The sequence below is a fragment of the Artibeus jamaicensis genome, unplaced genomic scaffold (assembly GCF_021234435.1).
Source record: "Artibeus jamaicensis isolate MK-2021 breed Jamaican fruit bat unplaced genomic scaffold, CSHL_Jam_final contig_354, whole genome shotgun sequence".
In the NCBI taxonomy this organism is placed as follows: Eukaryota; Metazoa; Chordata; class Mammalia; order Chiroptera; family Phyllostomidae; genus Artibeus; species Artibeus jamaicensis.
The window spans coordinates 19,677,107-19,704,386 of NW_026521803.1; the positions used below are offsets into that span (position 1 = coordinate 19,677,107).

Consider the following 27,280-nt stretch of genomic DNA (forward strand, 5'->3'; position numbering starts at 1 on the left):
GTGGGCAAAACTACGAAGCTGAGGGAAAGAGTTTGGGACAGGAGGGCACCACAGTGACAAACGCTGCCCAGCAAGTGGGAAGCAGGCAGGATGTGCCCCCTGGACGGCACCGATGATCTCGGAACAGCAGGGACATTGCCTACCACAAGTCGTGTGTGGAGCAAAGACATGGTGAGGATGCTGAGAAAATAATACAACACCATTTTTACAAACTGGTCAGGAATTAAAAAAGAGACAAGCCAATGAGAGGTGGGCTTCATAAAGATGTAGCTTTTAAGATGGAAAACATGAGTATTTATTCCCCTCAGGACTAGGTATACAACTTGTGGAATCCAGGGCACAGTGAAAATGTGGAGCCTCTTGTTCCATTATTTTTTTTTCTTGTTAAATTATTAAGAAATTTAAGTCCGCATCGGCAGAGCGTGGAACCAGGCTGGGGCTGTTAGAAGTGTGGGGCCTTGTGGGACACTACAGGTTTTCCCCCAGAACCACAGCCCAGATTCTCAGGGAAGGAGCCCAGGGAGGACAGACTGGGGCTGGATCAGAGCCTGGTCCCAGAGCAACTTGGAAGAGAAGGTCCAGATGGAGGGAGAGAAAGAAAAAAACAGGGCATTGGTAAGCTCCTAAGCTGGGGTGGGGGGGGGAGATAGGAAATACCAGGGGGAGGTGTGCTGGAAGGGGAGGACTTCATGCTGGAAAGATGCTTTTCTTTATTGAGTATCCTGTAGATGGAGAAAGGTGACAGAAGTCTGTGGCAGCATGATGGCAGTGGAAGGCCGCCCCGAGCAGGGCTGAGGAGCCTGGGTGGGGGGGTGGATGGGTCATTGCCAGTGGCCCCGCTGCCAACAGGCACTTGGCAGATGGGGCAGGAGCAAGTGAGGCTGAGGCAGCCTTGTGGCCAGGAGTCCCTGGAGATGACACGGGATTCGTGTTAGGACAGCAGTGAGAAGCGGGGTGTCCAGGAAGACTGGAGGGCTTGCTCAGTGGGGAGGGGGTTGGGGACGAAAGTGGGAGAGTAGAGGGCCTGGGTCAAAGGAGCCAAACTTGTGGGTTTTGTACTCTGGCCATGCACTGATGGTGAAATTGGTGTCTCAGGTCTCGAGGGCACATTCAGAGTTAAACGGCAAACATAAGGAGAGCTAGAAGTTCTGCTGCAATGAGCAGAAGTGTCACGGATCACTGTTATTTTAAGATCAGGCACAGGTGTGCACGTGTGACAAGGAGAGTCCATAGAGACGGAAGGTTAAAGGGGCCTGTGAAGGGGCTCAGTATGGCACAGGCTCCCTGACCTCCTCCTTGAAACCAGGAGAACGGGAAAGGCCATATTATAGAGTCGTGTTGTGAAGAGGTAGATGTTAAGAGCCATTGGTATTATATGTGTGACCTACATGAGGTCTGAAGAACCGAGAAGTTGGGTTGGAATGCAGAAAACCGTTAATTTTTATTGGAAACGAGCGGGGTCGCCAGCGAGCAGCGTGGAGAGCGGTGGGAAGCAGAGGATTCTCCCGGCTCCCGCTTGGCCGGGCCGGCAAACTGCAAACCTTCCCTCCAAGTTACGGCGTGTCTCTAGCTCTCCTCTGCCCCCCAGCGATTCGGCGACCTCGTGGAAGCGGCCCCCGCGGCCCCGCAAGGTCCCGTTAGGGCTTTCAGAGACCTCAGTGGATAAGAGGCCGAGGTGATGCAGAGGTCAACCAGCACATACCAGGCAAACCCTGTGCCAGGCCTGGCGCTGGGGGCCTGGAGCCGAGTCTCGCACCCCCTGGGCCTGTAACCTGGCGCCCCCTAGGATAGTCTCTTAAGACCTGCCTAGGTTCCCCGGCTAACCCTCCTTTTTCTTCGCTTCCTTCTCCCCCAGGAAAACCTCGCCTGGGCTCCAGGTGCTGACACTACCACGCTTGCTGTCGGGGCCGGTTCCGTCACCTCCTGGTGCCCAGCTGGGGTTTTCCGAATCCCGGCGGCAGCCCGCTGACTCGATCTGGAAAGGGTTAAGCCCTCTCCCAAAGGTGTAAAAAGCCAGAGGGCAGCCACCCACCTCCGCCCCCTGCCCCGATTTGCGGAGCTCGTAGTGGTGTAGCTCGGCCCGGGCTCCCCAGGCCGCGAGACGCACGTGCAGCCGGCGGCCCCCGTGGCGACTGCCGCTGAGGGGGGTGGTGCCCGCCACCGCCGGCGGCCTTGGCGCTGGGCTGCGGATGCCGCGCGACCAGTTCTCTCCTTCCCGTTCCCGGCGGCGGGTCGGGTCGGCGGGGGCAGCCGGGCCTGCCGCTGGGGGACGCCGAAGGGGAGGAGCCGGAGCACGGGGCTCCCGCGGCCCGCCGGCCCCGCCCCCGCCCCGCCCCCCTGCGGCCGGAGCCCGGGCTGCAGCCGGCAGAGCCGGAGCCTGCGAGCCCGCGAGCCAGCGAGCAGCGGCCGCCGCCTCCCCGGCCCACAGTGACCCCGGCGTCCCGGCCTGCGGCCCCGCCGATTCCGGGGCGCGCGTCCCCCGGAGCAGGGATGCATCATGGCCACGCTGGCTTGCCGGGTGCAGTTCTTGGACGACACAGACCCTTTCAACAGCACCAACTTCCCCGAGCCCAGCCGGCCGCCGCTGTTCACGTTCCGCGAGGACCTCGCGCTCGGCACCCAGCTGGCCGGGCTCCACCGGCTGCTGCGGGCGCCGCACAAGGTACAGCCCGGCGGGGTGGGCCGGGCCCCCAGGACGCTGCCCCTGCCTCGGGAGCGCCGGCGTTGGGGCGCGGCGGGCCGGCGGGGCGCGGCGCGGTCCCCGGCGACCGGCGCCCGCAGGCAGACCTCCCCGCGCCCGTGAGGCAGAGTGGCCGCTTGCACCCGGCAGCTGGCGCGGGATCTCGGGGGCTAACGAGGAGGACGGCCGGAGCCCGGGGCGGGCGGGGCTGAGCAGGTGCCGCGCCGGCCGGCGGCGGGATGGAGAGGGTTGCGGACGCCGCGCCGTTAGCTCCGACGGGTGGGCGGGGTGCGGCTCGGACGCCGGCCGTCGGCCTCGGTGCCCGGGCGGGGGCTTGGCCGGGCGCGGACAGAACCCGGGCCCTGGGGGACTCAGGTCCCTCGGAGGAAAGCCCTGAGCGACGCCCCGGACAAAAACCTCTCAGGCCTCCGGTGCAGCGGCGGGCGGTAGCGGGACCCTCGCGACAAAGCGTGCTTCCCCGGGCACCTCCTCCTCCCCCTCGTCCCCCGGGGGCACCGCCTGAGACGCAGACTGCGCGCGGCGGTAGCGCCGGGTGTGGCCCCTTTTCTTCGGAGAAGCAGGTGGCCTTGGGAACCTTGGGGGAGCAGTCCCCGTGGGAGGAGGGGCGGGGGCGCGCACAAAGCCGGAGGCTCGCAGCCCCAAATCAGTGTCCCCTGGGAAGAATGGCTTCTCAGTCCACCCGATAGAGTTTTCTTTTTAACCCTTTGCAGGGGGACAGGCGTCTTGGAAAGTGTGTGTTGCAAAGAGCTAGCATTGAAAGCTAACCACTTAGCCGGGAGAACCCTTCCTCCTACTTAAGCAGATTGGCTGCAGCTTGGAGAGAATTACTCCCCCGGTACTTTTTTTTTTTGCTTAGGGTCCATAGCGAAGGTTGGAGATGATTTATTCTTTGAGGATCCTGATAAATATTTTAAACACTGAAAACTGCTTCAAAGAGATAACCCGTGATACCAAAAATAACAAAATTGACTTTAAAAATTCTTTAGATTTCTGTACGATGTTCACCTGCCTTGGAAGCAGAGGTGGCTGTGTGTGGAAACCGGTGAACTTTGGCAGTGGCTTTTCCTCCCTCTGTTCGCAGTGTCCCAGGGATTCCCCTGCCCCGAGTCAGTAACCCGCTTTCAGGGATGGGGAATGGGGCAGCTCTGGCTCATTCTGTCCTCGTCGGTGCGGGAGGGATACAGTCCCCATTCCTGGGAACCTCCCTGGCCATAAAGTAGGTTGGATTGGGAGATGGACAGAATGATGTATCGTGCAGTCAGCTTATCTGTCACTTTTGTAAACTATTTGGTTCTTCTCAGTCAATGGGTTAAACTGAAGGCTTGGAAAGGCTTCTTCAGCATTACGATATGCCATTCATTATGGTCTCTGATTGCTGTGATCTTTTGTTGAAACCGCAGAAGACATAATTGTGGTCCTATGACCTTGAAGTGGTTTTCTTGGATTTCAAACCCTATATGCATGGTTGACCTTTCCAGCTGGAGGCTGAAATACCTTTTCATGATTCCATGGAATAGCCCCACAATTGTGACTCAGTGTCCCTGTCCTGGTAGGAGGAAGTCCCCATGCCTCAGCATTGTTCCCCAGCACCGTGCCCCCCTCCACCTTAGAACACACAGCACCGCAGTTGCACTAACTCACACAGAACTTTCTGTGCTGTCCCTTGTGGGATAAAACCCCAGGAGACACCCTACGGAGACCCTTGATCCCTTGTCCTGGGGGCCAGCCGGCCTCAGCCTCCGAGTCTTTTGCCCAAACACTGATGAGGTATATTCGGGTGTTTGCCGTTTGTTTTTTGCGTGTAGAGCTGAGTGAGTGGTTGATTCTGTTAGCTGGGGTTCTGTAAAGCAGAATTCAGGGTGTTTATATGCTAGGCGGACTTTCATCTTTTAAAATGATGGTTAATTTCCAACAGGGAGTCTTAAAATTGATCCACCTGTGATTGAAAGAGCTAGGACATTCTGAGCACTGGCATGTTGATGCATGTTCTACGGGGTGGGGGGGTACCAGTGCATGATCTCATTTAAAACCACCCACCCCTGGGAAGTGGAGCCTTTCATATCCCATTTTACAGATGAAGAAACTGAAGCAGTTTCTTTTATATTAGTGGGGTGCTGAGAAGCAGGCCTGCGTGACTTGAGACCCCCGGGCTGTTCTGCCCCTGGACCTGCTGTGTGGCTGTGGGCAGAAGCCACACCACCTGAGGCTTCTGTTCCATTAAGTTGGGGAATTCACCTACTCACCTTCCTGTGCTAGGTATTGCAGTTTTTGGCCCAGAGTAAATGAATGTTACAAGCATGAGTAAGAGCCTTGAGGTAGAATTCCTGGCCTGGTAGAGTTCACTGTCAGAGGTGGAAGTAAACAGTTACTGAGCCGGCTGTGAACAAGCTAGTGGTGAATGAGTGGGCAAGCTGTCATCCCAGACCCTGCCGTGGAGATAGCTTTCCTGGCCACTGGAAAAGCTTCCGCCAGGTCCCATTGAGCCCAGCCTGGCAGAGGAGAAATTCCTGGGTGGGTGGGGGGGCATTCTGAGTGGCAGAAAAAGGGGAGAAGCATGACTGCAGAACATGTAGGGCACACTCGGTGTTCTTAGCTGCCCCGAACATTCAAATCCCTAGGGAGAAAACTGTCACGTGAAGTAGCTTGCACATACAGAAACGTGCACAAGGCGTAAGTGAGCAGCTGGATGAAATTTCACTAAGTGAACACACCTGTGTAACCAGCCCTTGGAAGGCCCCAGCAGAGGGTCCTAATTTGTCAAGTCCCCCAGGGATTCTCCTGCGCTGGGAGCCTTTGAACCGGATAGCCTCGCAGGTCCTTCCCAGCCAAAACTTGCATCTGTGCATCTTTTCGTAACAGGAGGACGTATTTATTTAGCTCATGTCTGCTGACTCCGTTAGAAGTGAGTGAGCTACTCCTTTCCCCAAACCACTGTCTCAGACAGAACAGTGTTCTGTACTTAGTCTCTATCTCTTCTTTTTTCAAACTGGTGGATTGGAGACCACCCCACAACCCCCCGCAGCTTTTTATAGTAGTCCCGGGGAAGATGGTTCAATAAATGATTAGTTTGATAAAAAGTTCAAAGCAGGTGCTGTAGTCTCACTTGGGGAGATGCTCATTTTGGGTGATTATGTGTTTTGACTGGACTAGGTGTGTGGCCTTTTGTTTTCAGATGCTGTATAAACAGGTGTCTATTTCTAGTGTAGTGTTTTAAAAGACGAAAGTTGTAATTATAGGACTTCTAGTGTAGAAAAAACTATGCAATAGAATTAATAGACTCATAGACCTTTCAAAGCTTAAATGATTTGTTTATATTGATTGAGGCTGTAAGGATTCATGTTCCATTTTGATAGAGAAAACTGTGATTTTTATGGAGAAAATGAGTAAGTTATGTGTCAAAATGGCAAGGATGACTCAGTGATTGATTCAGGAAATGTTTGGGTGCCTGCCATGGTCCAGAAAGGGGAGTAATAGGAGCTGTTGTGTCCTAGACACCCGCCATCTCTCCACGCTCTTGACCTTCCCATGGCTCAGGGACTGGTACTGGTACCTCTCACAGCAGAAGAGACCCAGAGCAGAAGGAAGTCAGCAAGAGGGAAGTGTGAGGGGGAAGTTCCAGAATTGGAATTTGACCCCAGGTCCGAGCTCTTAATGACTCTACTTCTGTACCTCCTTCCAGGCAGCCTGTCCACCGCGTCAAGTTCTGTCTTCTGATTGGATCAGCCTTGACTGTACGTGTGTGTTTCTCTCTCACTACCTTTGTTTTCAAGGTTGCCTTGCTGCCTCAGCTATCCCACCTGTAAAAGAGAGCCTTGGGGATCCGAGTCTGGCCCGGGCCTCACCTGGGCTCTCAACAGAAATGCTCTCAGGCCTCCTGCTTCTCCCACTAAACCGGAAAGTGCATTTTTCCCAAGATGCCTTGGTGATTCCTATGCACACCGCAGTCTGAACCGTGTGGATGGATTAAAAGCCATTCAGGTCAGGTCTCAGTGTGTGGGGGTTATCACTGTCTCCCCAGTTCTCAGATAACTTCCTTGAGGGTGAAGACGGGCTGTCCAGTTCTCCGTGGCTCTCCTGCAAGCCGAGCAGCGCTAAGGTGGAGTGTACCCCAAGCTGATTGACTGCTGTTAGTTTTAGAACACAAATCCACTGGCATTATTGCTCTAATGAATTTCCACCTTAATCCTCTTAAGGGACACATCTGTTTGCTACATTACATTAAGATTTTTAAAAGATGAGATCATTAGTAAAGTTGGCAAATGTGGTGTGTCACATAGCGTCTTAGGACAAAACTCTGTAAGAATGTCGTACAAACCGCTGAGAGCATCTCTGTGCAAGCTGAGATGAATCTGACTCTACCGTAATTAGCTCGGTTGGTTGGAGCTGTGCTATTGAGATCAGGATCATGGGGTTGAACCCTTTATGGGTCATTTGGCTTTGCTTCATGCACGGCCACTGTCCGCATCAGCAACCCCGCCGGATGTCCAGCAGGTGCTGTCATGGCTTCCAGAGAGGACCTGGGTTGCGATGGACTGGTGGAAATCTTTGGGGGGACAGGGCTGACATATAATGAGTCTGTGCTGGCTGCCACACATAACTTCATTTATTCTCCTAACTAGCAGGCAGACAGTGGTTCCCCAGGCCACAGATGAGCAAACCCAGACAGGGGGGTTTGCAGGTTTTCTGAGTCTGCCCGGCTTTCCAGTGAAGAAGCTGAGATTTAAAGTTGAGTCTTTTTTTACTCCAAAGCCCGTAGCCAACTGTGCCCCATTATTAGAAAACCAGCAGAGCACGAGTTCTCTGTGCAGGAGGTGTGTGGAGGGGGCGGGGACAGACTGCATTGCCTTTGCATGCGGCTGCCCTGCCCGTCACAGGGCTGGGACTTCAATGGTCGTGCCCTGGTAAGTCTTGCCAGTGTCGAAGCTCTGCGAGTCTGTGCCTTTTGTCCTCAGAGTACAACCTGTGTCCTTGTGGAAAACAACAGGGGACTGCCTTCGCCCTGCCCCCTCCAGACTCAGAAATGTTAGTTCTTAATGGCAGCAGATTTAAAACTGATTAACATGCTAAGGCCAGTGCAGGAACACCCCTCCCCCAGCCTCCTCTGTCCTCCATGGTTCATTTCTCTCGAAAGACGAAACTTTGGAACCACTTGGGAACTTTTCTGCCCTCAGAGGGAAGACGGCCACCACTCTTGGCAAACTCATCTCCAGTTGATGCCTCTGTTGGCTGTGGCTGGCTCAGGAATGTCCCTGATTTAAATCTGGCTTTCTATATTGAATGTAAACTATAAAAAATTATAAATTTGGCTCTCTAATCTGCATAGCTGGTTCCACTTTTGTGGGATATTTTCAGAGTCTTGGGTTCGTCAGCATCTGCTGCTTTACAGAGACAATCAGACTGCTTTTTGTTTGGTTTTACTTTATTTTTAAGCTATTTTATTGGGAAGTGTTTCTGTGCCTTGTTCTGAACTAAGTAAGAAAGAATGAGCAAAATTAAGTTACAATGGATGTTAAACCTCACCACAGAGATGTAATCAGCAAAATCCCGATTGTGGGAAATTATAGTTTCTTTAACAAATAAACTGCAAAGATAAGAGAAGTGGAAGGAAACTTTAGATTAAAAGAGATTTAAGAGATTTGTCAACCAATAGCAATGCGCAGTTCTAATTGGTTACTGATTCAAGCAAACATGCTGTGGATAAACATTTGAGATCACTGGGGAAGCTCGAATAGTGACTCTTTGCTATTAAAATGATTAAAGTTAAATTGATAAAATAGAGATTTGATAATAAAATTATTAAAGGCTGATAATAGCATTGTGATATTTATAGAAAAGTTTGCGCCCTGGCTGGTGTAGCTCAGTGGATAGAACGCGGGCCTCCGAATCAAAGGATCACGGTTCGATTCCCACTCAGGGCACATGCCTGGGTTGCAGGTTGCTTCCCTGCAGGCCAGTTCCCAGCAGGGGACGCATGAAAGGCAACCATACACTGATGTTTCTCTCCCTCTCTCCTTCCCCTCTAAAGATAAATAAATAAATAAATAAATAAATAAATAAATAAATAAATAAATAAAATCTTTAAAAGAAAAGTTTGCAGTCTTTCAGAGATTCATACTGAAATATTTGCAGGTGAAATTATGTGATACCTGGAAGTTGCTCAAAATAATCCTGGATTAGGGGCAAGTGAGTGGGTGTGTGTGTGGATGGAACCAGACAGCTGCTGAGTTGAAGCTGGATTATGGGTATGGGGGGGAGGGAGGTCATTGTACTACTCTCTACACTTCTGCATATGTTGAGCGTTTTTTTAAATAAAAGAGCTTAAAAATTAGATTACCTGTTCCAATGCTCCCTTAGAGATTGGAGTCCTTCCATTAAGTATCACCGTGCATTTGCTCTGGGTGAGGGGGCCTGTCGCCAGCCAGTGTTTTGCTGTGCCCCCTCTGACAATGTTTCTTCCCGCCTGATGGTTGTGTTCTCCGTAGGGACTTTGACAGACAAGCATAGGGCATCAGTCTTTCAGAGTTCAGGGTGTCTGTCTAGGCTCAGTCAGTTCCCATGATAAAGTCAGCCATCATCAGTTACACAAACTGTTGGTCTGGTTGAAAAGGGTGAAGTGGGGGTGTTATACATGGCGCTTCGGTGGACATACCTCAATTTCATCACTAAACTGAGATGTTGCAGTCCTAGGAGAAAAATCCATGGCATTATAGGCCACCTCAAGAAACAAGAAAAGTCCCAAATAAACAATCTAACTTTGAACTTAAAGAAACTAGAAGAAGAACCACAAAGCCTAAAGTAAGTAGAAGAAAGGAAATAATAAAGATCAGAATAGAAATAAACAAAGTTGAGTACAAGATACAAGGATCAGTGAAACCAATAGCTGGTTCTTTGAAAAGATAAATATGATTGACAGATCTTTAAATGGACTCATCAAGAAAAACAGGGAGGGCCCAAATAAATAAAAGCAGAAATGTAAAATGACAAGTAACAATGGATATCAAAGAAATACAGAGGATTGTAAGAAAATATTACAAACAAGTATATGCCAACCAATTGGGCAATCTAAATGAAGTGGGTAAATTACTAGAAATATATAAACTTCCAAAATTGATTCAGGAAGAATCAGAAAATCTGAATAGACAGATTACAACTAATGGAATTGAAGTAGTAATCAGAAAACTACAAATAAGCAAAAGTCCTGGACCAGATGGCTTCACAGGTGAATTCTACTGAACACTCAAAGAAGAACAGAAACTTACTCTTCTCAAACTATCCCAAAATATTTAAGAGGAGGATGGCATTACCCTAATTCCAAAACCAAGTAATGACACTAGAAAAGAAAGTTATAAGCCAATATTCTTGATGAACATAGGTGATAAAATCCTCAGCAATATAATAGCAAACCAGATCTAGCAATACATTAAAAAGATTATACCCCATGATCAAGTAAGATTTATTCCAGGGATGTAAGGTTGGTACAATTATCTGTAAATCAGTAAGTTAGAAACACTACATACACAAAGGAAGGATTAAAATTACATGATCATATCAATGGATGCAGAAAGCATTTTATAAAATTCACCAGTTTGCTATTTTATTTATGGTAAAAACTATCAGCAAAGTGGGAATAGAAAAAAAACATACTTCATTATAATAAAGGGCACATATAACAAACCCACAGCTAACATCATACTCTATGGACAAAATTAAAACTGTTTCCTTTAAGGGGAGAAACAAGACAGGGATGTCCACTTTCACCACTTTTATTCAACACAGTACTGGAAGTCCTAGTCACAGCAATCAGACAAGAAGAAGAAATAAAAGGTATGCAATTGGAAAGGAAGAAGTAAAATTGTTCCTTTTGGAGATGACATGATACCATATATAGAGAATGCTCGAGATTCTAGCAAAACTCATTAGAACTCATAAATAAGTTCAGTAAAGTAGCAGGATACAAAATAAATATCCAGAAAACAGTTGCATTTTAATGCGCCAATAATGAACTATCAGAATGGGAAACTGAGAAAACATTTCTAATGAAAGTTGCATCGATACAGATAAAATACCTAAGAATAAGTTTAACCAAGGATGTAAAAGACCCATACTCAGAAAATTATAAGACACTGAAGAAAAAAAATCAAAGAAGGAAGAAATAAGTGGAAGCATATTTTGTGTTCATGGATAAGAAGTTTTAACATCAGTAAAATGTTCATACCACCAAAGCAATCTATAGGTTTAACACTATTCTTATCAAGATACCAATGGTATATTTCACAGACTTAGAACAAATATTCCAAAACTTTATATGACACCACAAAAAACCCCAAACAGCCATAGCAATCTTGACATCAAGAAAGAAGAACCAAGTTGGAGGAATCACAATACCTGATATCAAACTATACTACAAGGCCAGAGTAATAAAACATCATAGTACTAGCATAAAAACAGACATATTGATCAGTGGAACAGAATAGAGGACCCAGAAATAAACCCATATCTTTATGGTCAGTTAATATTTGGCAAAGGGGGCAAAAACATACAATGGGGTAAAGACAGTCTATTCAATAAGTGGTGTTGGGAATATTGGACAGATATGTGTCTCCCACCTCCCCCTGCAATAACAACAAGAAAAAACCTAGACCACCTTCTTACACCATACGCAAGAATAAACTCAAAATGGATTAAAGACTTAAGTATAAGACTTGGAACAATAAAAATCCTAGACCACAACATAGGCAGTAAAGCTTTGAACATTTAACATAACAATATACTTTCTGATAAATCTCTTTGGGCAAGGGAAGCAAAGGAAAAATAAATAAATTTGATTAAATTAAGTTAAAAAGTTTTCCCAAAGCAAAGCAAATCATCAACAAAATGAAAAGGCAGCCCACTAAATGGGAGAACAAATTCACCAATGATGCATCTCAGAAGATGTTAACATCTAAAATTTATAAAGGACTTAAATAACTCAACACCAAAAAACCCTCAAACAATCCAATTAAAAAGTAGGCAAAAGACATGAATAGACAGTTCTCCAAAGAGGACATATAGATGGCCAGTAGACATGAAAAGATGCTCAATGTCACTAACTGTTAGAGAAATGCAAGTTAAAACCACAATGAGATGTCACCTCACATCTGTCAGAATGTCAATAATCAAAGAAGTGCTGGTGAGGTGGAAGAGAAAAGGGAACCCTAGCATATGATTGGTGGGAATGCAGACTGGTGCAGCCACTGTGGAAAATAGCATGGAGTTTCCTCAAAAAATTAAAAATGGAACTGCCTTGTGACCCAGTGATACTATTTCTGGGAATGTATCTGAAAAAACCTGAAACATTGATTCAAAACAATATATGCTTCTCTATGTTCATAGCAGTGCTATTTACAGTAGCCAAGATTTGGAAGCAGCGCAAGTGCCCATCAGTGTATGACTGAATAAAAAAAACCACTGCATATACATAATGGAATACTTCTCAGCTGTAAAAAGAAGGAAATCTGGACTTCTGCCAAGATGGAGGCATAGGTGGAGACGCCGTGCTTTCTCACACAACCAAGTTTAGAGACAACAAGATATTAGCAACAGAAAACACAGCCAGAACACAGAAAATTGAACTTCTTAGAATTCTGATAACAACGAATTCTTCAGTGTGACCGGTAAGAGGGGTGAAGCCAGCAGCTGGTGGAGTGGGGTTGCACAGGAAAACTCGGTCAGACGGACTCAGGTGTGTGGATCCCAGGCATGGGGTTGCAAAGGGCGGACCCAGTGAGTGACCAGCGGACCCAGCGAGGGCGCCGCAGGGCGGCGAGTTGACTGTGGTCTGGCATTTGTGTGCAGATAGACCAGCAAGGGAGTGGGCGGTGAGACTGGATGGAGCAGGCCCCAGCTGCAAGTGGCAGTAGAGGGGGCTGCCATTTCCCTACTCTGACCCTGCCCCCACATACAGCGTCACAACCCTGAGACCTGGCGGCTCCACCCTGGTGAACACCTAAGGCTCTGCTCCTCATGCTTAACCGGCGCGGACGGACCAAAAATAGCTCAAGAAGATCTCAAAGCCCCAGAGCCCACAACTCTAAGCAATGAAGAAATAGCAAAACTTTCAGATGCACAGTTTAAAACACTGGTGATCAGGATGCTCACAGAGCTGGATGATTTTAGTCACAAATTAGAGGAACATATGAAGGCTAAACTAATTGAAATGAAGGGAATTGCACAGGAAACCAATAGTGATGAAAAGGAAACTGGGACTCAAATCAAGGGAGTGAACCAGAAGGAAGAAAAAATTACCAAACAGGAAAATATGAAGAAACAAGAATTCAAAAAAATGAGGAGAGGCTTAGGAACCTCCAGGACATCTTTAAATGCTCCAACATCCGAATTATAGGGGTCCTAAAAGGGGGAAAAGAACAGTCACCAGTGGAAAACTTCTTTGAACAAATAATAAAGGAGAATTTCCCCAATCTGGCAAAAGAAATAGACTTCCAGGAAATCCAGGAAGCTCAGAGTCCCAAAGAAGTTGGACCCAAGAAGAAACACACCAAGGCACATCATACTTACATTAGCCAAGATTAAAATGAAGGAGAGAATCCTAGAAGCAGCAAGAGCTAAGGGGACAATCACCTACAAAGGAGTTCCCATCAGACTGTCAGCAGATTTCTCAAAAGAGACCTTACAGGCAAGAAGGGGCTGGAAAGAGGTATTCCAAGTCATGAAATCCAAAGACCTACAACCAAGATTGCTCTATCCAGCAAAGCTTTCATTTAGAATGGAAGGGCAGATAAAGTGCTTCTCAGATAAGATCAAATTCACGGAGTTCATCATCACCAAGCCCTTATTATATGAAATGTTAAAGGGACTTATCTAAGAAAAGGAAGATAAAAAAAGATGAACAGTGAAAGGACAGCAAACTCACAGTTATTAACAACCACACCTAAAACAAAAGCAAACTAAGAGGACAGCTAGATCAGGAGTGGAAACATAGAAATGAAGATCTCATGGACGGTTAGCAACAGGGGAGTGGGAGAAGGAGAAGGGGGGAGAAGGTACAGAAAATAAGTAGCATAGATGGTAGGTAGAAAATAGATAGGGGGGGACAAGAATAGTAGGGGAAATACAGAATCTAAAGAACTTGAGACACATGGTCATAAACTAAAGGGGGAGAAAGATCGGGGCAGGGGGTGCAGGGTGGAAGGGAATGAAGGGGGGAATAGAACAACTGTAATGGCATAATCAATAAAATAAAAAAAATAAAAAAAGAAGGAAATTTAACTTTTTATAACAGCACGATGAACCTGGAGAATATTGTGCTAAGTGAAGTAAGCTAGTTAGAGAAAGACAAATACCATATGATTTCATATACATGGAGAATCTAATAAACAAAATAAACTACTAAAATAGAAATGGACTCATAGATACAGAGGACAGACTGACAGGTGTCAGAAGAAAAGTGGGTTTGGGGGCTGGGTGAGGAAGGTGAAGGGATTAAGCAAAACAAAACATAGCTCATAGACATGGACAATGGTGTGTGATTACCAGAGGGGCCAGTAGAAGTGCATAAAGGGGGGATAAATGGCGATGGAAGGAGACTTGACTTGAGGTGGTGAACACACAATACAATATGCAGGGAATGCATTATAAAATTGTACATCTGAAACCTAGATAACTATTAACCAGTGTCACCCCAATAAATTTAATGAAAATAGTGAATTGATTATAATACCTCAGCACTCTTACTATAATAGGGAACTTTTGATTTCTATATACAGATTAACTCATTTGTGATTAAGGTGAAGATAGTTCATTAAAAAAATTAAGTTACCACGTATCAGCCACATTATCTGTACACCCAGAATTTTATCTTTAGAGCCACATAGTGACAAGTAGAATCTATACTGTGTCTACTTACCATGGGCAAACATACCTCCTCTTCACCACTTAGATTTGTAGCCTAGAAATTGAAATGCTGGATGGCCTGCAGGGGAAAATGTTTGGAGCTACATGTTAGGGGGAAAAAAAATCTCAAAGTTGTTGAACATGTTAAAAAAAGAGAATTTTAAACATCTGGCAGTTCAGTATTGAATGATGCTTATGAATTTGGCAAAAAGGACACAGAAAAATTGGTCTGTTGATCATTTCATCGAATATCTTGAGCGTTCTGGGGAGGAAGAACACCCAGGAGAGGCTTCTGGTATTGCTTAGGTGACCCGGACTCATCCTTCACTGGCGTTGTGGCAGGGAATGAAATGTTAGGGTCTTAATGTGAGGTCACGGGACAAGCCAAACATTATTTTGACGTTCTCAGAAGAGAAGGAGAGTGACGCGTCTTCTGATGGGCTCGTCAGACCCCAAGAGGGGGTTGGGGTTCACAGCAAATGAGCTGATGGGCAAACGCTGCTGCGTGGCGAGACACTGACGTGCTCACAGCAGGTTGGAGGCTGCCCAGTGGACACTTGGAGGAGAGAAGGAGGAGGAGGGTCCTTCTGGCTAAACCAGGGTCACACGCAGCGCTGTGTCCTTCACTGAGCCAAAGTCACAAATGGCACTGAGCCAATCACTGGGCTGGCCCAGTTTGGCCGTGGTTTTGACTAATTTATACCAATTACGTTTCATACCACCTCAGCCCACATTTTATCTGTGATTCAAGCTTTACCTTCTCTCACCCTCCCACCCCGCCCAGGATAATTAGTGCCATATTTTGCTGTGTGGAAAGTGCACCCACATTTTTGGCCCAAACTTTCAGAAAAAAAATCTTTCGTTTAAAAATTTTAATTCAATTATTAATTAATTAATTAATATTTAGAAACAAAACTGATTACCATATTCCAGGGTATTATTTTGCACATGGATACCATTATTGCTTTTTAGAGTTATACTTTTAATGCATAAGCATAAGTAAAGGAATTAAAAACATTTACACAGATATGGAGTTAGTACTACCCATGTGTAATGTGCATCCTTATTTTTCTTAAAAAATTTGGGCAAAAAGTGTGCAGTATACATGACAAAATACAGTGACTGGCAGTCAATGGTAACATCACTTACTACTCATGAAAACACGAGTGTGTTGTGGTACTAGGGTTGAGACAACGGCTTTAAGAATGCCCTTCCCCATAGTTTTAGTAGATGAAAGCACAATTTAATACTGCTACGCATGCTACATCCTGCAAGCTGAGCTCTCAACCCTTGTGAACAGTTGTGAGGAGACTCTTGTCTGGTCCTCTGATTTTATCCCACAGGCTGCATTCAGATTGAGCGCAAGCAGCCGACTGAAGACCAGAGGTCGGGCGATGTCCAAGTTGTCCGGAGTGTGGAGGGCTGGGAGCCCAGTCTTCCGTTCGGCCCTGACACACATCATGTCCACAGCCTCTGGGGTGTGTTTCAGGTCCCTCTGCTCCATTATCTAGCAGTATGTTCTGGTGCTAACACCCCACTGTCTTACTGACTGCAGTTTACCGTAAGTCTTGATGTCCATTGGGGTGGACGTGCCCTCTTTGCCTTGGAGCATAGCCATTAATAGGAAACAAGAAAAAGGCAAGAGAGGCTCAGAGAGGGTCCATTCAGGGGACTGAGACACACACAGCTTGGGGAACCAGGCATGTATGTTTGGCTGTAAGGAGTAGAGGGAGAGTGAGATCATGTCACTGTCCTGCTCCAGACTTCGCTCAGTCCCCCTGAGATTCTGGGGCAACTCCAAAGCCCTGGAGTGGAGTGGTTGGCCCACTGCTCTGTGAGGCGGGTGGGTTGGTTGGTTGGTTTTATGGTCTGTTTGGTTTACAGATGTAGCTTCAGAGCTTAGAACAGCACCCCGCACAGAGTGTGTGTGCAGTTCATAGTATTTGAGTAAGTGAATTATCGTAAAGTTTAGAGTTGGAGATAAGGGCACCGGTCTCTTCTTACAAACTGTGTTCTACACAGAAAGCTCTCTTGTAAAGTCTCTGGTCAACAATGTTCTAGTTGCTTCTTCATGTGTGACAGTGAGTGGTCTCCCCCTTTCTTCAAGAGTGGCCTTTTCCATTTTTAAACTTTGTTCATAGAATTTATTCTTTATTTCTCTCCAATTTTCACTTGAAGAGGTGGATCCTCCTGTCTCCCCTGATGGGGATGGATATGGGTCTGGACAATTAATTAGTTGACTGTGCCCAAGGGAATGGGAACATGAGGGATACGCCAGAGGAAACTCGATCCCAGGGTTTGGTAAGTGGAGTGACCTGTGACCTGTGACCTACGGATGGTGCTTCCAGGGGGTTCCTGAATCAAACCGGTTGTTTTTGTTTTTCCCGTGGTGGTAAAATTAGAAAGCTCCTTTCTTCTTGTGTGAGAGCTACGTTTTTGTTACTCAAACCTGTACATATATGTGTGTGTGTGTATACTGATGTGAATATGTCTGGTACACTGAAGCACCTTCAACACTTTCAGTTCCATTTAGCTGAGAACTCAGGCCGTGTGTGTGGAATTGGGGTGACATTGCTGGGACATGTCACCACTAACAGCTAGATTCAGAGAAGGGTCAAGAGGCAAGGGGTCTAACCTCATACAACAAACAAAGCATCTGCTCCCACTGTGAATGAGCACGTAGTCTGTCCAGAAGGTATCCAGGCACATAACATAAAAAATAAGCACTTATTGAGGAAGATACAACATACAAGAAATATTGTACAGAGGACAATGACATGTCTATCGCCTCCAAAGTAGGCATCTGGGGACCTCACACAGTTCTCTCAGTTGCCATCAGCTGCCCCATTGCATTTTCATGAATCTCATCAATGTTCTGACATCTCTTCCCTTTCAAAGGTGATTTCAGTTTTTAGAAAAGACAGTTGCAGGGCACCAAACCTGGGCTGTAGGGGAGCTGAGTCACCTAGGTGATTTGATGTTTCACCAGAAAGCTCTGCATCAGATGTGATGCAGGAGTGGGCAGGTTGTTGCGATGAAGCTGCCAATCACCAGTGGCCCACAGCTGCAGCCTCTTGAATCATCTGAATAGTTTCCATGGAGGAATGTTCAAGCTTAATGCAAAATCTGTTATAGATTTGTTGCTCTACTCACCCAGTCATTTTGAATGTGACGGCCACACAGTACACATGCTCACTCAATGACATCTACTGCCCCTACTCACTGGTATAAGGAAGTCATCATTGTTCACACATGTGCATTCCAGTCCACTCCTTGGCTGCCAGGTTACATGGAGGTCATGCAAACCGTTCTCATTATTAACAATGGCTGGCCTTTTTCCAGACAAACTTTGTTGTAAATTTGGAGACTACTGGAAAGCACTCTGAGGAAATAGAAATCACTTTTCTCACCACCCAAAGGGAACCTCTCTTAACACTTTTGCATCTCACCAGAATTTTACTTTGGTGCATATTAAAATATAACATTTTATCTGAATACTTCCCCAAGTCACTAAATATTCGTGGAGCATCTCATCTGTGAGGACAGTGTGGTAATGCCGTGCGTGCACGTGCCATGGTCCCGGCAAACATTGCTCCCATGCTTTGGGAGGGAAGGGCTCTGCCTTCTAAAGTGTTCCTTTGTCTCATGCTTTGTACTCAATAAATATTCATTAAGCGGATGCATGCATGAACAAGCCTTTGATGTTTAGGTGGTTGCCAATGAAAAAATATGGATAATGCTGTATACTCACAGAAAACAAGTCTTTGTCCTCATATCTGATTGTTTTATTAAGATGAATTCCTAAATGTTTAATTGCTGAGTACAAGGGTAAAAAATCCAGCTTGGATGACGACCATTTCCCTCATTTTAAGCATTGGAGGTGGCTGGTGAGATGGACCCTAAGTCAACGTAGGGCCAAGTTGTGAAGCATAGTTCGACCTCCTTTCGTGAGCAGATGGCGTCACAGCTGAGAGTGGCATTTGAATTCCAGGTTGTATTCAGAGAAGAGTATTAAAACCTAAGCCTGGGTCTAAGGGTCACCTTTGCTGGGCTTTCCAGGCCCTCCTCCAGACCTGTGTGGTGCACCCTCTGTGTACCTTCTCGCCTATGGCACTCTGGTGCTCATTACAGCCCATGCCACCATCTCTCGACCAGGTGTGAATCCCCAGTAGCAGGAAGTGCATTTAACTCACCTTTTGGTTCTGACTTCCTAGGATCTAGGATACAGAATAAGCCCTAATAAATAATTTATGAATAGTTGCAATAATGTTAAGTGCAGCAGATATTTATATGCATGATACTTGCATATGTCTAACCTTCAAAAGTTGATATCCTTTGACCTTTGTCAGATCCCTAATCTGTAGGTGTGACCTGGGTGTTATAATTTCCCCACAAACTGCAGTTGAGTGAGTGAGGCAGAACCAGCTCTTCAATATATCAAAATCTTGTTCTGGCCTCTTCTACACTAGGTCCGTGCTAGGTCCTTGGGCAGGAAGCCTCAGTTTAATAAGAGAAGCCCCACTGTCCAGTCATCCCTATTTCCTGTGAGTTTGGAGGGGCGTACAAATGCCCTGGGGCTTTCCTGGATGCAGGTAGTGAGGCTGCCTCCATGGGCCAGAACTGAGACCTGCAGCGCAAGATCCGGAAGCACCGCCTGGCGTGCCAGCTGTCCCCACTGGCCTTGTTGTTCTTGAGCCTTCTGCCCCACCTTGGTTACTGCTGAGCCGTGGGGAGAGTGAGGACAGCTGTGAGCTTTTGTGAGAGGCAGGATCCCTGGGGCCGGGGAGGCAGCGGCATCTGTCATTAGTGGGAAATTCCAAGAGAAGGTGGGTCTGGGAGACTGGAGCGGTGCCTGCAGAGCCCACGTGCCCTTCTTCCTTCCCTGGGAGATTCAGCCCTTTGCCAGCCTCAGCGGCTCAGGGTGGATTTTACTTTAGGCGATGGCACCCACCTAAGAGGGTTTTATCACCCCTGCACCACAGCTTCAGGCTGCGGGAGCGCTCTGACTGGCTCCTGGTGACAGCTTCTGTAAGTCACCAGCCCTCTGGCTTCTGCAGGGCCTGGCAGTACCCAAGTGGTGAGGGTCTGAGTGGCCAGTCCCCAGAGGTGGGAGAGGTTACCTTCCTGGGGGTCCTCCATTCAAGTTCAGTAGCCCTGTGTATCTGGTACCCTGTCTAGAACCACAGTCAAGGGTATGAGTGGCTTTGGGTTCCCAGAGCAGGGTGCATTTTTGTGGACAGTGATTCATCACAGGACATGCCAGCAGCAGAACCACGGCATGTCTGTGCAGTTTATGAGGACTGGGGCGGAGGCTCCCTGGAGGCCCCCACACAACCCTGAACCGGGGTGAGGTGGGGCACGTGGGTCCCGCATCCAAGGCAAGGAAACTGAAGCAGGTCGCTTTCACGGCTGCTGAGCAGCAGTCGCCCCGCAGAGGACGGTGGGGTGAGAACCTGGGCTTCCGGCCTCTGACCTCCGGGCCCCAGCTCCAGGCACCGAGGCTCCCTGCAAAGGAGGCTTCCTGGAGCCTTCTTTCCATCTGAGGCTCCCTGCTTCCGTCTGTCAGAGATAAGCACAAGGAGCACTTACTGACACCCAGAGAAGTTTGTGGGGTGAACACAGTCGGGGAGAACTTCAGCTGAGTTCATGGACATCATATGTAAGCACATGGTGATGATTTGTATGAGGCTGGGCAGCAGAGCCACAGATCCCAGGACATGAAAACTATCACGTTATGATTCGCTGGGGAAAGAAGTTACAACGTAAAAGTGAAGCAACGACGAAGGCAGCATGTGACTCCTGACTAAGTGTGGTGTGGGCAGCCCAGGCTACAGAAATGTCAGGAGTGGGAAAAATCCGAGTGGACCGCAGGGAGCGAGCCAGTGGGTCTGAGCCGTGAAGGGCCTTCCAGGCAGGTGGGACGGGACCCGGGAGTCAGGGCCATGCCTGGGGGGTCCGGGTGGGTGACAAGGGCCCTGGAAGGCGGTGACTCCCAGCTGTGAGCTGCGGGCTGGGCTGGTGCACCTGACTGTGGTCAGGGTGCACTAACCAGTCCGGAAGTTACTTCCATTCCATGTAGTGGGGACACAAGGAAAAGGAAGGGGAGAGGAGAGAAAAACAGGACTTTGGGAAGAAAATAATCACCGAGACAAGAGGAGGAAAAGAGAAACGGGGAAAAAGAAGAAAAGAGCCGTGCACAGGGAGTCCCTGAAAAGTCTTCGGAAGGACAGGTGAAGAGGAGGAGAGTCCTGGACCAGACGGCCCAGGGCTGTGTGGGGCAGGCAGGGTCTCCCGCCGACAGGGCCGGTCACTGCTGGCTCCTGGTGAGCGGAGGTGTCAGCCAGTGAGGGCTTAAGATGTGACCCTTTTCAGGGACTCCCCCTCCTTCCCCTCCTTCACAATGCTTATGGGGTGTCTGCTCAGCGTCACACTCTGTTAGGGACAGCACAGCCACCACGATAAAAGAAACCAAGGGTCCGAGGAGTGGCGGAGGGCTGCAGCTCGGGCCCCACCTGTGCGCTCCACACTCCCTCTTCTACAACCTTGAACAACAGCATCTCGCTGGCGGGGCTGCTGTGAGCAAAAATGAAAAAGAATCCTGCCTTTACATGTCACGGGGATCCGCCGCTCGGCTCACGTGGCCTCCGGCCCCAGCTGCCCAGGGGCATGCGTCTGCCGTGCTCCTGTTTGCCGGCCCCTCCTCTGCCCGCCACGCCTGTGACTGCAGAGACAGAGCAGAACCTTCAGGTGCAGACCCGGCCCCCTCCTGCCTGTTCGCCTGCTCCCACACATGACAGGCGCAGGGATGTCCCTTCTCCCGGCCGTGACCAGGCCTCTTTCCACTGTACCTGCAACATCAGTTTCCCTCGGGGCCCGTCCTATAGCATCGTGATGGGCTGAAACCTCTTTCACCCTGAGAACTCCTCCTCCCTGGCCCCCAGGGCCCGGTGCTTCCTTCACCCTCCTTGTGTGTGCTCCGCTCCCTCACCTGTCTCTCCCTCCTGTTCCCACAGTGAAACTGCTCTTCCGAAGGTACTTGTCTTCAGTGCAGTAGTTACCTTCCATCTTGATCTTGTTTCATCTCTTGGCAGCAGTTGCCATTTCGGGTTGTCCCCTTGGGACGCATGCTTGCTCTTCTAAGATGGACGGTGAGAGATTCATCTTCCTTCTCAGTCTTTCTGCGCCCTCCTGCCCTTTGAATGTCGGCCTTCCTCATGCCCTGTCCCAAGACCATGGCTTCTTCTCACAGTTATCTTCCTTTCCAGCGTGGCTTTGAGGGCTTTCGGTCACCCCCGAGACAGATCCTTTCGGATGGCCCACAGACGGCGAACATGCTCGGTGTCTAGATCGGATCTCACCTTCCTGCAGACACGTGCTGCCTCAGAAACGCCAGCGTCCAGCCCGCTGCCCAAACCAAGAGCCTCTCCCTGCCTCTGACCCCCACCTCTCAGCCCTCACAGTCTGGTGATTCTGCTGCCTCTCAGCCCTTTTCTCCCCATTCCTTGTGTAGTGCTTGGCATATAGAAAGTGCTCGGTAAATGATGAAATGGATGAAAAATAAACAAGGCAACATGTGAGAAAGTGCCTGTGACATGGCAGTTGCTCAGAAAACATACCCATTTCACAGTTATCCATGGCGGTGAACGCATCACTCTGAAGCATAGCTGCTTAAAGCATTTTTATGACCTCCCACGGTTTCTTGGGGCCAGGAAGTTGGGAGCAGCTTGAGGTGGTGCTGGCTCAGAGTCTCTCATGAAGTTGCAGCCAGACTGTGGCTGAGCCCAGACCGTGGCTGGGCCCAGACCATTGCAGAGGCTCCGGCAGTCACAAGTCTGGTGTCTGGGCTGGCAAACAGCCGGGAGCTCCTCGGGCACCTCTTACTCTCTCCGTGGTCTCTGCACACGGTGTCTCTAGCATGGTGGGTTCGGGTAACTAGACTTCCTCCACTGCAGCTCAGGGCTCCAAAGAGAGAGGGCCATGGGGACCCCATGTCACCTTTTCTAACCATCACTCTTGCTGCACTGTGCTCATTAGAAGCAGGTCAGCATGGCTGGCCCATGTTCAAGGGCACGGGGATTAGACACCGTTGCTTCATGGAAGGACAGTCAAAGGACTTGTGAACTTTAGAAAAAGAAATTTATATACAGTAAACTTCTTTTATTTTTGGTGTACAAACCTATGTGCTTTTTTATTGTTGACACTTTTACCGATGTCCCCCATTTTCTCCCCCCCGTTCCCCCTCCACGCAGCCCCCGCCCACCCCACTCTCCTCCTCCACCGTGTTGTCGTCTGTGTCTGTGGGCTTTGCATTGTGCACATATGTTCTGCGGCTAATCTCTTCTAGTCTCCCCTCCCCCTCCCCTCTGAGACCTGTCAGTCTGTTTCATGGATCTGTTCATGCCTCTGGTCCTGTTTTGTTCGTCAGTTTATTTTGTTCATTAGATTCCACACATGGGTGAGATCAAAACTATGAGTTTTAACAGATATATAGGTCCTTGTGACTACAGTGAAGTCCTCACTTAATGTTGTTGATAGGTTCTTGGAAACTGTAACTTTAAGTGAAACTACGTACAGTGAAACCAGTGTTACCAGAGGCTAACTGATACTAGCAAGAGTGACATTCCCATGGCGTATTTCTGGTCACAGAAACATCATCAAATTTCTAAGACCCAGAACACTTCTAGTAGTAAACATCGAGATAAATGTGAGCTACACGTACACGTAAGAAAGCTTAACAACGAGAGAATTCTTTCCCAATCCATTTTTCCAGGTCAGGGCTGGGATGGCTGTAGCTGATCCCAGCACCTCAGGGCCCGAGGCAGGAGCCTGCGCTGGGCAGATACCTGCGCAGTGGAGGGCCCGTGGCCCGCACCCCACACTCGGACTGGGACAGGCAGACTTGCCAGGTGACGTAACCCACACATTTCTGGGACGTGAGAGGAAACCCACGCCGATGTGGAGAAAACATGCAAACTCCGCACAGACAAAGGTCCAGCCAAGAATTGGTTTTTTTCTTCATCAACTTTAAAACAAGAGGATGTTGAACGAAATGACAGTATTTGATGGCCTGCTGTATCACAAGATACAGAGACATTCCAGCAACCTGAAGAATTCCCTAGGGCTACCCCTTTGTAGCCAGACATTCCCTGGCAACCAGGGATCTGTTCTCTCTCCTTATGGCGCTGCTTTTTCCCCCAGAATGCCATATAAATAGAATCACTCAGTATGCAGTCTTTAGAGACCTGCTTCTTTCACTGTGAATAATGCCCCCGAGATCCATCTAAGCCGTTGCGTGCATCAGTGGTCCATTCCTTTTCAAAGCTGAGTACATGCTATGGCTGTGCCAGTTCATTGATCCGTCCACTCCGTGAAGGGCATTTGTGTTCTTTCTGGTTTGGGGCGATTACAAATAAAGCTGCTGTAAACATTTGACCTCAAGGCTGCATCTCTTAGCCACTATGTCATCCCCTTTTCTCCCATCCCCATTTGCGTAGAGATTTTGTGTGAACATAAGTTTTCATTTTTCTAGGATAAATACCTCGAAGTGAGATTGCTCTCTGGCGGAGAATTCCTTGGCACTCCCCTGAGCCGGCCTATCAGGAGGTTTCTACTTATTAGGCAAATTACCCTGTGTCAGAGGAATTCGTTACTCGAGGCTTTGGGCTTCAGAGTATAAGCACCTTCTAAAACATTGCCCACAGAAAGGACCATTCATTTAACAATTGCTGTTGGTTTATTTGACTCTTCTTTGTTCTTCGGCCTTTGGAGGCCCTTTTGTGGATGAATTGGGAAGGGTGAGGAGAAGCCTTGGGTGTCCCTGGTGTCACCCAGCACTCACTCGACACCCTCCTTCCACAACCTTGCAGAGGGACAGGGCCTGCGATAGAGCCGTGTGGGAATGATTTTTCAGACCTCACGGAGCACAGGTCATCAGAAATTCTGTCCGGTGGCAAAATGCCACAAATAAATGAAGCAGCAAGCAGCACTGGAGAAGGCTAGTGTATGAAAAATGCACTTTGATCGTTGGGCGTGGAGATGAAGTAAGCAGTCGTGGGGGGTGTGTGGCCCGAAGGCCGTAGTCCTCTTCCTTTGTCAAGTCAGAGGACAGATCCAAAGTGAAGGAGGCAGTGGGAACTATGGGAGGGGGCGAAATGTTTAAACTCAGAGGCTACAATATTAAAGATCTGGCTTTTGAAGGAGTTCGACCTTCTCTTTACAAAGGAAAGCTCAGTGTGCAGAGGTTGCCAGGCCTCAGGGTGGCCCTCAGTAGAGAATGCCTTCATCAGGGCTTCTCGCGAGTTCCATCTGTGCTTGGCTGGATGCGGCTCCCTGCCCGGGGACCTGCCTGGAAGGCATGAGCGGAGCCCTCCTTTAACTCCCTTCCCATTCTACGGGGTTGTCCGGGTACTTACTTTCCTCAGGATATCATAATACACAAATTAGGCCAAAGGTTTAAAGGGGGAGTTCCGTTCACCATTCCACGTGCCCTGAAGAACCGAGGATGTCGGCCCCTGTGACTTCTAGGCACACACAAGGGAGTGAAATGTGGAATCACACCTGACCCCTGCTGAAGTCCTCACTCAGCCCATGTAGGTGGAGTTCTTGGTCTTGGTTACGTTCTCCGCCGTGGACTTGGAAATCCAGGAAGAGTAAAGCATGGATGGGCCTTCTTGCCAAGATCTCACAGGCCATGTGACACACGGGCTGATATTCTAGCCAAAGGTATCACTTTATGTCTATGAAAAATGCATTGGGAGTTCTGGACATGGACAACCAAGTCATAGTGAACTTTTAAATGCCACTCGTGTGCAAGTTGGGGACGGTGCTCATGCAGAAAACTGACGCCCACGTGCAGCTGAGTTTCAGTAGACCCTTCAGTGTGTGTAAAGATGTTAAGGGCAGTGCCCCGTATCTGCCTCCCTGAAAAGTCTGTGTGTGTGTGTGTGTTTCCTGGTCTCTGCCCATGTCTTGGGCTACTCAAGAGCCCCGTTTTCCAGATTCTGCCACCTGTGACCCGTCTTCCTCTCTGAAATCTCAACCTAAGTCTGAGCCTCTTGGTTCTCTCGCTCACCCAGTGCGCAGAAGCTTGCCAGGTTCTCTGGGGGATAAAAGTTGGGGCTCCTGCAGAGGGGGTGTGGGGGCCTCTGGTGCATCCTGAGACTTTGACCTTCACTTGTAACGTTAGACTGTGAGCAGCCATTTGGTTGAAGGCCCAGCCTCACATCAGCAGTGAAGGAGGACTCAGATGAAAGCCCAGGCCCCGTCTGTGCTAACATGTGCACCTCATTAGTTCCTGCCTTGTGCCTGGCCTGGAGAGAAGCCCCCCAATCTGCCATGTCCCAATGGACTTTCAGCAGGGCTCAGCTGGGAAAATTCCCCATCGCGTTGGCCTTCACCCGATTTTGGAAACATGATTTCAGTTCCTGATTTGGTGTGTGTGTCCCCTGTCTCCTCCTCTGTGCACTGTCCCCTGGTGCTCTGACTTGCCAGGCCCTGGAGTGGCAGCTGTCTGCCTGCTGTGGCTGCATACGCCAGGCTGCTGGTGAGACAGTCCTGAGTAAGAAGAGAGCTAATCCTAGGCTGGGAGCAGGAGGGCAGGGGAGGGGCCGAGGGTTCTTTGTGTCTCAGAGCTCTGGTGTCTTTAAGCGTCTTTTCTTCCCCCACTCTCCCGCTTTCATTTTTGCAGAAGTTCCTCAGCCTGCTTGGTCACTGAAGCAGAGCATGCCAGCTCCATTAAATGAACATTCGCAGTTCTGTAAAGTCTAAACAGTTTAAATTTCATTATTCTGGGCAGTGTTTGTCTGGTGACTAGAGTTTGCCAAAGCAGGAGGAATCTGCAAGGGGGCAGAGGGAGGCCTTGCCCGCTGCACGCCCAGGACCGTGCTGTGCTTCCACTTTCTCGTGCGTGTGGGGCAGGATTGGAGCCCCTCACAAGGGCTCTGCCATGTTCAAGTTGTTCCCCCTCAAAAGTGGGGTTGCACCAATTCACCTGCATGGGCCTCTGGGCTCCAAACCCATGTGGCGGGGAGCGGGCCAGCTCTTTGGACTTACAGAGCTGTCTGTGTATATTTTGGTCACACTGTCAGTCCTTGCTGATTGAAAGGCCTTAGGTATCAGTAGTGTTTTAATAGTTGCCGATCAGTTTATTCAAGGCTCAGAGGAACCAGTGAACTGAGGACTGAACTGATCAGGCCAACTACCTGCCTTGTCCCAGTGACCCATCATTACTGGGGGCCCCATTCCTTCTAGGGTGTGGGGTTCACATTTTCAGGTGAGGCTGCTGTTTACACATCTGGGATCAACACTGGCAAGTGTATGAGAATCTGCGTAATGTTCTCAGAGTCCGTCGCTCATGAACCTGGGTAATTAGCTGTGTTAGTCATTTATGTGTTCACTCAATGCATTTTTATTGAGTGTCTGCTATGTGCCAGGCTCTGTTTGAAGTACTGGAGGAGCAACAGTGAACAAAACAGGCAAAAATCCTGACCCACATGGAGCTTATATCTCAGTGGGAGAGATGCAGAGGGAGATAGTAACTAAAATAAAATAGCCGGTGCATTGTGTGTTAGGAGGTGATCCATGCTGGTCTCTTTGACCTCAGTTTCTTCACCTGCAAAATGGGAAAAGTGGGCCAGACCCCAGCATTTGTTCCTTCTTCTCTTCTCTAGATCTCTGTATGAACTTTTGACA

General features: G+C 48.6%; 1 protein-coding gene across 8 annotated transcripts in view; it reads left to right on the forward strand.

Annotated features, from left to right (window-relative positions):
• Window positions 1-2,367: 2,367 nt before the first annotated feature.
• Window positions 2,368-27,280, forward strand: part of FHOD3 (formin homology 2 domain containing 3) — a 427,395-nt gene continuing 402,482 nt past the window's right edge. For all 8 annotated transcript variants that reach the window (XM_053664320.1, XM_053664321.1, XM_053664323.1 and 5 more), the window contains exon 1: window positions 2,368-2,662. In XM_053664320.1, coding sequence (XP_053520295.1) covers window positions 2,498-2,662 — 165 coding nt within the window. In that variant the 5' untranslated portion in view covers window positions 2,368-2,497. The remainder of the gene's footprint in view (window positions 2,663-27,280) is intronic.